The sequence below is a fragment of the Pseudophryne corroboree genome, chromosome 4 (assembly GCF_028390025.1).
Source record: "Pseudophryne corroboree isolate aPseCor3 chromosome 4, aPseCor3.hap2, whole genome shotgun sequence".
In the NCBI taxonomy this organism is placed as follows: domain Eukaryota; kingdom Metazoa; phylum Chordata; class Amphibia; order Anura; family Myobatrachidae; genus Pseudophryne; species Pseudophryne corroboree.
Window position 1 is genome coordinate 770,695,884 of NC_086447.1, and position 12,047 is coordinate 770,707,930.

General features: G+C 47.0%; 1 protein-coding gene across 3 annotated transcripts in view; it reads left to right on the forward strand.

The window, feature by feature from the left end:
- Nucleotides 1-12,047, forward strand: part of SANBR (SANT and BTB domain regulator of CSR) — a 202,157-nt gene that overhangs the window by 95,555 nt on the left and 94,555 nt on the right. For all 3 annotated transcript variants that reach the window (XM_063918229.1, XM_063918227.1, XM_063918228.1), the window contains exons 11-12: nt 2,887-3,010; nt 4,054-4,206. In XM_063918229.1, coding sequence (XP_063774299.1) covers nt 2,887-3,010; nt 4,054-4,206 — 277 coding nt within the window. The remainder of the gene's footprint in view (nt 1-2,886; nt 3,011-4,053; nt 4,207-12,047) is intronic.

Genomic DNA, 12,047 nt, shown 5'->3' on the forward strand with positions numbered 1-12,047 from the left:
TGCATCGGTTAATCACCCTATCCCCCAGGGCCAGGGTGTTACTCCTGTGGTGGCTACAGAGCGCTCACCTTCTCGAGGGCCACAGATTCGGCATTCAGGACTTGGTCCTGGTGACCACGGACGCAAGCCTCTGAGGTTGGGGTGCAGTCACACAGGGAAGAAATTTCCAAGGTCTGTGGTCAAGTCAAGAGACTTGCCTTCACATCAACATCCTGGAACTAAGGGCCATATACAACGCCCTACGTCAAGCGGAGACCCTGCTTCGCGACCAACCGGTTCTGATTCAGTCAGACAACATCACCGCAGTGGCTCATGTAAACCGCCAAGGCGGCACAAGGAGCAGAGTGGCGATGGCGGAAGCCACCAAGATTCTTCGCTGGGCGGAGAATCACGTAAGCGCACTGTCAGCAGTGTTCATCCCGTGAGTGGACAACTGGGAAGCACAATTCCTCAGCAGACACGACCTCCACCCGGGAGAGTGTGGACTTCATCAGGAAGTCTTCGCACAGATTACAAGTCGGTGGGAACTGCCACAGGTGGACATGATGGCATCCCGCCTCAACAAAAAGCTACAGCGGTATTGCGCCAGGTCAAGAGACCCTCAAGCGATAGCTGTAGACGCCCTGGTGACACCGTGGGTGTTCCAGTCGGTCTATGTATTTCCTCCTCTTCCTCTCATACCCAAGGTGTTGAGGATAATAAGAAAAAGAGGAGTGAGAACAATACTCATTGTTCCAGATTGGCCAAGAAGGACTTGGTATCCAGATCTGCAAGAAATGCTCACAGAGGACCCGTGGCCTCTTCCTCTAAGACAGGACTTGTTGCAACAGGGGCCCTGTCTGTTCCAAGACTTGCCGTGGCTGCGTTTGACGGCATGGCGGTTGAACGCCGGATTCTAGCAGAGAAAGGCATTCCGGATGAGGTCATTCCTACGCTGATAAAGGCTAGGAAGGACGTGACAGCTCAACATTATCACCGTATATGGTGAAAATATGTTGCTTGGTGTGAGGCCAGGAATGCTCCTACGGAGGAATTCCAGCTGGGCCGTTTCCTTCACTTCCTGCAGTCCGGAGTGAATTTGGGCCTAAAATTGGGTTCCATTAAGGTCCAGATTTCGGCCCTATCCATTTTCTTTCAAAAAGAGTTGGCTTCTCTACCTGAAGTTCAGACGTTTGTAAAGGGAGTGCTGTATATTCAGACCCTTTTGTGCCTCCAGTGGCACCTTGGGATCTTAACGTGGTGTTGAGTTTCCTGAAATCCCACTGGTTTGAACCACTCAAAACGGTGGAGTTGAAATATCTCACGTGGAAGGTGGTCATGCTATTAGCCTTGGCTTCGGCTAGGCGTGTGTCAGAGTTGGCGGCTTTGTCACATAAAAGCCCCTATCTGGTTTTCCATGCGGATAGAGCAGAATTGCGGACCCGTCCACAATTTCTGCCGAAAGTGGTTTCATCCTTTCATATAAACCAACCTTTTGTGGTGCCTGTGGCTACTACTGACTTGGAGGATTCCGAGTTACTTGATGTGGTCAGGCCTTTGAAGGTTTATGTAGCCAGAACGGCTAGGGTCAGGAAAACAGAGTCTTTGTTTATCCTGTATGCTTCCAACAAGCTTGGTGCTCCTGCTTCAAAGCAAACTATTGCTCGCTGGATCTGTAACACGATTCAGCAGGCTCATTCTGCGGCTGGATTGCCGCTGCCAAAATCCGTTAAGGCCCATTCCACTAGGAAGGTGGGCTCTTCTTGGGCGGCTGCCCGAGGGGTCTCGGCATTACAGCTTTGCCGAGCGGCTACTTGGTCAGGTTCAAACACTTTTGCAAAGTTCTACAAGTTTGATACCCTGGCTGAGGAGGACCTTGTGTTTGCTCAATCGGTGCTGCAGAGTCATCCGCACTCTCCCGCCCGTTTGGGAGCTTTGGTATAATCCCCATGGTCCTTACGGAGTCCCCAGCATCCACTAGGACGTTAGAGAAAATAGGATTTTACTTACCGGTAAATCTATTTCTCGTAGTGGATGCTGGGCGCCCGTCCCAAGTGCGGACTTCTTCTGCAATACTTTTATATAGTTATTGCTTCAATAAGGGTTAAGTTATGGTTGCATCGGGGTTTGACCTGATGCTCTGTTATTTGTCATACTGTTTAACTGGTTGTTATCACTTGTTATACGGTGTGATTGGTGTGGCTGGTATGAATCTTGCCCTGGATTACCAAAATCCTTTCCTTGTACTGTCAGCTCTTCTGGGCACAGTTTCTCTAACTGAGGTCTGGAGGAGGGACATAGAGGGAGGAGCCAGTGCACACCAGAACCTAAATTCTTTCTTAAAGTGCCTATGTCTCCTGCGGAGCCCGTCTATCCCCATGGTCCTTACGGAGTCCCCAGCATCCACTACGGACTACGAGAAATAGATTTACCGGTAAGTAAAATCTTATTTTTTTTGTATATTGTGGGACTTCATGTGTATGAGTGAACTTTTCCGTGTTATACAGTAGCTTGTATTTATTTATTTCTGTATATATAAGTAATAATCTCAGTTGTACTTACAATATATGTGCAGCAATATCCACTTCTAAAGTGGGACAATGTGAACATTCACTTAGACAATGATTGCACGTCCCTATTTAGCCTTTTGCCTGCCCTTTTCTTTAATCACACAGATGTAGCCCTAGTGTATTGTAAAAAGTGTGGTAAAACATCTTTAGTGCAGTCACGTCTGATTGAATAAAACACAACATATAATACCATAGTAGCATGCCAAGGCGTTTCCACTCCAAAGGCGAGGTCCCCATTTATTTCCGAGCATGCAGCTATGGACCAGGCTCTGTATGTCGGCTTACCATTTCTTTGACGTTGTATTTGCTTTTCTCATAATGTGCACTGGATTTGCAGAGACAAAACATGGGACGTTCATGAATACCTGACTGGTTTAAACGAGGAACTGAAGTCCTGGAGAGATGTATATTGGCGTTTATGGGGGACTATAAATTGGCTTACCTGTTGCAGATGTAAACAAGTAAGTGCGAGCTGAACAACCTAGAGGGTCCAGTTATATGCCCATGGATTATACTGTATGAAAGTACATGCAGATACAAGTAACTGAAGCTTCAACAATATGAACCATGAAATACGCAGAGGTAATACATTCCTATGTGCACATATACACTTTATTATACGTCACGCGTGGACCACACCTGCACTCCGCATGTTAAACTGTAAATAGCTCAGCCTGCTCTTCAGTGGATCCATGTAAATGGGAAGAATGTATCCTGAAAGACCATACCAGAACCCATTTTGAATAAACATTACTCCATTTTGTTCCATGTTTATGGGTTTTCCCTTAGAATACTGGCCCTCATTCCGAGTTGTACGCTCGTTGCCGATTTTCACTATGCTGCAATTTGTTGCAAACTGCGCATGCGCAAGGCACGCAGAGCGCATGCGCTGAGTTATTTAACTAAAAACTTAGCAGTTTTGCTGTGGATCCCGCGGCGCTTTTCAGTCGCACTGCTGATCGGTGAATGATTGACAGGAAAGGGGCATTTCTGGGTGGTAATTGAGCGTTTTCCGGGAGTGTGCTAAAAAACGCAGGCGTGCCAGGGAAAAACGCAGGAGTGTCTGGAGAAACGGGGGAGTGGCTGGCCGAACGCAGGGCGTGTTTGTGACGTCAAACCAGAAACTAAACGGCCTGAGCTGATCACAATCTGTGAGTAGGTCTGGAGCTACTCAGAAACGGTAAAGAATTATTTAGTAGCAGTTCTGCTAATCTTTTGTTCGCTATTCTGCTAAGCTAAGATATGCTCCCAGAGGGCGGCGGCCTAGCGTGTGCAATGCTGCTAAAAGCAGCTAGCGAGCGAACAACTCGGAATGAGGGCCCTTGATCAGTTTAACTTCTATCTTAAATCATGAATGTGCATTGAGGCTGTTTTTGCCACATACGTGACATTTGTGTGTGTGATTATTATTATTACATTTAAAAAAAAATTCCATGACCAAATGCACCTGGAAAGTACAAAAGGCATCTGTTGAAAGAAAATTCTTTGTACATTGCATTTCCAGACGTTCCTCTGCAATGAGTTGTCACATTGCCAGTATCACCCTGAGCCAGCCGTGTATGTAAGTGCAGCAAGTCCTCCGGATTCCCCCGGGACTGGCGTCTATCCCTGCTGTAACCAACGAGTCCTCAGGTTTGACCCCGCACAGCTTCCCAAGGTTGGAGTCATTGTACAGATGTTTATTGTGTGTTTACCATGATGATCAGGATGCATAGAAAACCATTTGGGTCAAAGCAAGATGGATGGGAATATAGCTCATATTTATAGTAATAGAAATGATGACTAGGGGTTAGTTACTCACTTTGGGCCTGATTGTGAGTTGGAAGTAAAACAAGAAAGAGCAAGTAAATTTGCACCTGGATAAACCATGTTGCACTGCAAGGAGAGCAAATACATGTATTTCTTTGCCTACAGGGTAAATACTGTCTGCTTTTGCATGTAGGCCGCAAATAATGTAAGAAAAAAACTCCTTGGCACTATTCTAGATATAAAAGATTTCTTTACTAATACAATGTCACACCAAAACAGTAATAATAACAACACAGCTAAAACAGAGGTAACATGTGCAGAGAGATTTAGATGTGACAGGTGCGTGTGCAAACTGAAATCTAAATTGCAGTGTAAAAATAAAGCTTCTCATTATTTGAGGACTAATAAAAACATAAAGCAAATGGAACAGCGCTAGTAAAAACACAGGCCAGTGGTATGGTAAATAAGCCATGATACAATAATATACTAAATAGAGGGAATGCTTTAGAAAATGACCCACTAATGTCATAAAATCATTTACCACGTAAATCAAAACTGTATTGTTGTTAGTGTAAAAACTGTGCTCTGCATAACATACCATTTTCAGCTCTAGTAGATCTTTTTTATTTTTTTATATATATATATATATATATATATATATATATATATATATATATTATAGATATATAGATATAGATATACAGGTTGAGTATCCCATATCCAAATATTCCGAAATACGGAATATTCCGAAATACGGACTTTTTTGAGTGAGATAGTGAAAACTTTGTTTTTTGATGGCTCAATGTACACAAACTTTGTTTAATGCACAAAGTTATACAAAATATTGGCTAAAAATACCTTCAGTCTGTGTGTATAAGGTGTATATGTAACATAAATGCATTCTGTGCTTAGATTTAGGTCCCATCACCATGATAATAAGAATTTACTTACCGATAATTCTATTTCTCGGAGTCCGTAGTGGATGCTGGGGTTCCTGAAAGGACCATGGGGAATAGCGGCTCCGCAGGAGACAGGGCACAAAAGTAAAGCTTTTACAGGTCAGGTGGTGTGTACTGGCTCCTCCCCCTATGACCCTCCTCCAGACTCCAGTTAGGTACTGTGCCCGGACGAGCGTACACAATAAGGGAGGATTTTGAATCCCGGGTAAGACTCATACCAGCCACACCAATCACACCGTACAACTTGTGATCTAAACCCAGTTAACAGTATGATAACAGAGGAGCCTCTGAAAGATGGCTTCCTAAACAATAACCCGAATTAGTTAACAATAACTATGTACAAGTATTGCAGATAATCCGCACTTGGGATGGGCGCCCAGCATCCACTACGGACTCCGAGAAATAGAATTATCGGTAAGTAAATTCTTATTTTCTCTATCGTCCTAAGTGGATGCTGGGGTTCCTGAAAGGACCATGGGGATTATACCAAAGCTCCCAAACGGGCGGGAGAGTGCGGATGACTCTGCAGCACCGAATGAGAGAACTCCAGGTCCTCCTTTGCCAGGGTATCAAATTTGTAAAAATTTACAAACGTGTTCTCCCCTGACCACGTAGCTGCTCGGCAGAGTTGTAATGCCGAGACCCCTCGGGCAGCCGCCCAAGATGAGCCCACCTTCCTTGCGGAATGGGCCTTAACAGATTTAGGCTGTGGCAGGCCTGCCACAGAATGTACAAGTTGAATTTTGTTACAAATCCAACGAGCAATCGACTGCTTAGAAGCAGGTGCACCCAACTTGTTGGGTGCATACAGTATAAACAGCGAGTCAGATTTTCTGACTCCAGCCGTCCTTTAAATGTATATTTTTAAGGCTCTGACAACGTCCAACAACTTGGAGTCCTTCAAGTCGTCTGTAGCCGCAGGCACTACAATAGGCTGGTTCAGGTGAAACGCTGATACCACCTTAGGGAGAAAATGCGGACGCGTCCGCAGCTCTGCCCTATGTCGAATGGAAAATTAAATAAGGGCTTTTATAAAACAAAGCCGCCAGTTCAGATACTCTCCCGGCCGAAGCCAGGGCCAGTAACATAGTCACTTTCCATGTGAGATATTTCAAATCCACATTCTTTAGTGGTTCAAACCAATTGGATTTGAGGAAATCTAAAACTACATTTAGATCCCACGGTGCCACCTTAGGCACCACAGGAGGCTGTATATGCAGTACTCCTTTGATAAAAATCTGGACCTCAGGGACTGAGGCCAATTCTTTTTGGAAGAATATTGATAGGGCCGAAATTTGAACCTTAATAGATCCCAATTTGAGACCCATAGACAATCCTGATTGCAGGAAATGTAGGAAAACGACCCAGTTGAAATTCCTCCATCGGAGCACTCCGCTGCTCGCACCACGCAACATATTTTCGCCAAATACGGCGATAATGCTTCGCGGTGACTTCCTTCCTTGCCTTTATCAAGGTAGGAATGACTTCTTCTGGAATGCCTTTTCCTTTTAGGATCTGGCATTCAAACGCCATGCCGTCAAACGCAGCCGCGGTAAGTCTTGAAAAAGACAAGGACCCTGCTGAAGCAGGTCCCTTCTCAGAAGTAGAGGCCACGGATCGTCCGTGACCATCTCTTGAAGTTCCGGGTACCAAGTCCTTCTTGGCCAATCCGGAGCCACTAGTTTTACTCCTCTTTGCCGTATAATCCTCAATACCTTTGGTATGAGAGGCAGAGGAAGAAACACATATACCGACTGGTACACCCAAGGTGTTACCAGCGCGTCCACAGCTATTGCCTGCGGATCTCTTGACCTGGCGCAATACCTGTCCAGTGTTTTGTTGAGGCGAGACGCCATCATGTCCACCATTGGTTTTACCCAACGGTTTAATAGCATGTGGAAAACTTCTGGATGAAGTCCCCACTCTCCCGGGTGAAGGTCGTGTCTGCTGAGGAAGTCTGCTTCCCAGTTGTCCACGCCCGGGATGAATACTGCTGACAGTGCTATCACGTGATTCTCCGCCCAGCGAAGGATCCTGGCAGCTTCTGCCATTGCCCTCCTGCTTCTTGTGCCGCCCTGTCTGTTTACATGGGCGACTGCCGTGATGTTGTCCGACTGGATCAACACCGGTCTTCCTTGAAGCAGAGGTTCCGCCTGGCTTAGAGCATTGTAGATTGCTCTTAGTTCCAGAATGCTTATGTGAAGAGACTTTTTCAGGCTCGACCACACTCCCTGGAAATTTCTTCCCTGTGTGACTGCTCCCCAGCCTCTCAGGCTGGCATCCGTGGTCACCAGGATCCAATCCTGCATGCCGAATCTGCGGCCCTCCAATAGATGAGCCTCCTGCAACCACCACAGAAGGGATACCCTTGTCCTCGGCGACAGGGTTATCCGCAGGTGCATCTGAAGATGCGACCCTGACCATTTGTCCAACAGATCCCTTTGCATGGAATCTGCCGAAAGGGATTGCTTCGTAAGAAGCTACCATTTTTTCCCAGGACTCTTGTGCATTGATGTACAGACACCTTTCCTGGTTTTAGGAGGTTCCTGACCAGGTCAGATAACTCCTTGGCTTTTTCTTCGGGAAGAAAAACCTTTTTCTGAACTGTGTCCAGAATCATCCCCAGGAACAGCAGACGAGTTGTCGGCATTAATTGGGATTTTGGAATATTCAGAATCCATCCGTGCTGCTTTAGCACCTCTTGAGATAGTGCTAAACCCATCTCTAGCTGTTCTCTGGACCTTGCCCTTATTAGGAGATCGTCCAAGTATGGGATAATTAATACGCCTTTTCTTCGAAGAAGAAATATTATCTCGGCCATTACCTTTGTAAAGACCCGAGGTGCCGTGGACAAACCAAACGGCAGCGTCTGAAACTGATAGTGACAGTTTTGTACAACGAACCTGAGGTACCCCTGGTGTGAGGGGTAATTGGAACGTGGAGATACGCATCCTTGATGTCCAAGGATACCATAAAGTCCCCTTCTTCCAGGTTCGCTATCACTGCTCTGAGTGACTCCATTTTGAACTTGAACTTCTTTATGTACAGGTTCAAGGACTTCAGATTTAGAATAGGCCTTACCGAGCCATCCGGCTTCGGTACCACAAAAAGAGTGGAATAATACCCCTTCCCTTGTTGTAGAAGAGGTACCTTGACTATCACCTGCTGAGAATACAGCTTGTGAATGGCTTCCAAAACCGTCTCCCTTTCTGAGGGGGACGTTGGTAAAGCAGACTTCAGGAAACGGCGAGGTGGCTCTGTCTCTAATTTCAACCTGTACCCCTGAGATATTATCTGCAGGATCCAGGGATTTACCTGCGAGTGAGCCCACTGCGCGCTGTAATTCTTGAGACGACCGCCTACCGCCCCCGAGTCCGCTTGCGAAGCCCCAGCGTCATGCTGAGGCTTTTGTAGAAGCCGGGGAGGGCTTCTGTTCCTGGGAAGGAGCTGCCTGTTGCTGTCTCTTCCCTCGTCCTCTGCCTCGTGGCAGATATGAATAGCCCTTTGCTCTCTTATTTTTAAAGGAACGAAAGGGCTGCGGTTGAAAGGTCGGTGCCTTTTTCTGTTGGGGAGTGACTTGAGGTAGAAAGGTGGATTTCCCGGCCGTAGCCGTGGCCACCAAATCCGATAGACCGACCCCAAATAACTCCTCCACGCATCGCCTGTCCACTGTCGTGTCCATAAAGCTCTTCTGGCCGAAATGGACATAGCACTTACCCGTGATGCCAGTGTGCAGATATCTCTCTGTGCATCACGCATATAAAGAAATGCATCCTTTATTTGTTCTAACGACAGTAAAATATTGTCCCTGTCCAGGGTATCAATATTTTCGATCAGGGACTCTGACCAAACTACCCCAGCACTGCACATCCAGGCAGTCGCAATAGCTGGTCGTAGTATAACACCTGCATGTGTGTATATACCTTTTTGGATATTTTCCATCCTCCTATCTGATGGATCTTTAAGTGCGGCCGTCTCAGGAGAGGGTAACGCCACTTGTTTTGATAAGCGTGTTAGCGCTTTGTCCACCCTAGGAGGTGTTTCCCAGCGCTCCCTAACCTCTGGCGGGAAAGGGTATAAAGCCAATAACTTCTTTGAAATTAGCAGTTTTTTATCGGGGCACCCCACGCTTCATCACACACGTCATTTAATTCTTCTGATTCGGTAAAAACTACTGGTAGTTTTTTCACACCCCACATAATACCCTGTTTAGTGGTACCTGTAGTATCAGCTAAATGTAACATCTCCTTTATTGCCAAAATCATATAACGTGTGGCCCTACTGGAAAATACGGTTGATTCGTCACCTTCACCACCGGAATCAGTGCCTGTGTCTGGGTCTGTGTCGACCGACTGAGGCAAGGGGCGTTTTACAGCCCCTGACGGTGTTTGAGGCGCCTGGACAGGCACTAATTGAGTGTCCGGCCGCCTCATGTCGGCAAACGACTGCTTAAGCGAGTTGACGCTATCCCGTAATTCCACAAATAAAGGCATCCATTCTGGTGTCGACCCCCTAGGAGGTGACATCCTCATATTTGGCAATTGCTCCGCCTCCACACCAATAACGTCCTCATACATGTCGACACACACGTACCGACACACAGCAGACACACAGGGAATGCTCTATACGAAGACAGGACCCACTAGCCCTTTGGGGAGACAGAGGGAGAGTCTGCCAGCACACACCAAAAAGCGCTATATATGACAGGGATAGCCTTATGATTAAGTGCTCCCTTATAGCTGCTTTTATATTAATATATTGCCATTTATTTTGCCCCCCCTCTCTGTTATACCCTGTTTCTGTAGTGCAGTGCAGGGGAGAGACCTGGGAGCCTTCCTGACCAGCGGAGCTGTGACAGAAAATGGCGCCGTGTGCTGAGGAGATAGGCCCCGCCCCTTTTTCGGCGGGCTCGTCTCCCGCTATTTAGTACATTTAGGCAGGGGTAAATATCTCCATATAGCCTCTGGGGCTATATGTGAGGTATTTTTAGCCTTTTTAAAGGTTTTCATTTGCCTCCCAGGGCGCCCCCCCCCCCAGCGCCCTGCACCCTCAGTGACTGCCGTGTGAAGTGTGCTGAGAGGAAAATGGCGCACAGCTGCAGTGCTGTGCGCTACCTTAAGAAGACTGCAGGAGTCTTCAGCCGCCGATTCTGGACCTCTTCTTGCTTCAGCATCTGTGAGGGGGCCGGCGGCGTGGCTCCGGTGACCATCCAGGCTGTACCTGTGATCGTCCCTCTGGAGCTTCATGTCCAGTAGCCAAGAAGCCAATCCATCCTGCACGCAGGTGAGTTCACTTCTTCTCCCCTCTGTCCCTCGTTGCAGTGATCCTGTTGCCAGCAGGAATCACTGTAAAATAAAAAACCTAAGCTAAACTCTCTAAGCAGCTCTTTATGAGAGCCACCTAGAATTGCACCCTTCTCGGCCGGGCACAAAAATCTAACTGGAGTCTGGAGGAGGGTCATAGGGGGAGGAGCCAGTACACACCACCTGACCTGTAAAAGCTTTACTTTTGTGCCCTGTCTCCTGCGGAGCCGCTATTCCCCATGGTCCTTTCAGGAACCCCAGCATCCACTTAGGACGATAGAGAAATCTCATTATGGTATGCAATTATTCCAAAATACGGAAAAATCCCATATCCAAAATACCTCTGGTCCCAAGCATTTTGGATAAGGGAGACTCAACCTGTGTGTGTGTGTGTGTGTGTGTGTGTGTGTGTGTGTGTGTATATATATATATATATATATAATTTAATAGAGTATGGGCGGTATCCTATCAGCGGCGTTAAAACATCACTTTTTGCCAATGTTTCACTTTAAAGACTATCCAATTAGATCGCCCGTGAAAACGGGGCTGTTTCTGGGGCAGGTGAAAAAAAATCCCAGATAATCCGCTGTGGCCCGTCAGTATCCCATGCCTGCTGCAGCAGCAGGCCAGGACTGCAGTGAAGGGCGCCCAGGAGCCGGCACTCAGCAATGTGACACCTGGCAGGAAAGCCAGAGCAGCGCCGTGACCCGCATCTCCCCTCTTCCCTCGCCCCCGTCGCCATTTACATGACGGGGGAGCAGTCATGTGACCGGGAAACCGGAGGTGCAGCGCTACCCTGTCTGCTCCCGGAGCTGTCAGGAGTCGGCACCCAGTGCAGTAACACAAAAATCCTGATAAGCCACAGCTCGTTCCGGCTTATCGGGGATAACAGGATAGCCCTGGGCGATATCATTACCCACGGTAATGTACTGCAGGTAATTGGATATTCCCCATCAGATTCTTAAAACACAAAAAACTCATGTTATAGTAGGAATCAGCGATTAACTATTTTTTCATAGCTACAGATCATTTTTTAAATAGCAGGAGCAGACAATAATGTATTTTTTTCTCCAACAGATGATGTTGCCTATCATGAAAAAAAACGGTGGTAAAGGGACCACATTTGGAGAAACCACTTTAATATATGTATTTTCCTCCCCATGTAGTGAATGAGTCCTCTCTAAGGACCCTTACCTGACAATCTCCCCAGACCTATGGAATAGACCTGTACAGGTGAATAGGTTGGGTCAGGTAGTACCTTTCTATGCTTTGTGCTGCAAAAAAGATCACTGCACATAAACTGCTCACCTAGAGGTCTCCCTCCTTGCTGGATATAATGAAAAGGGTACCCGGGGGTTATGTATTTGCTACATGAGGACAGTGGTGTATCTATAATGGGCGCAAGGTATGCGGTTCCCAAACTGCACACCCTGCACCCATTTCTTGAATACATACCCCTCCGGAGTCCTGCAGCAGCGCTGCAGAAA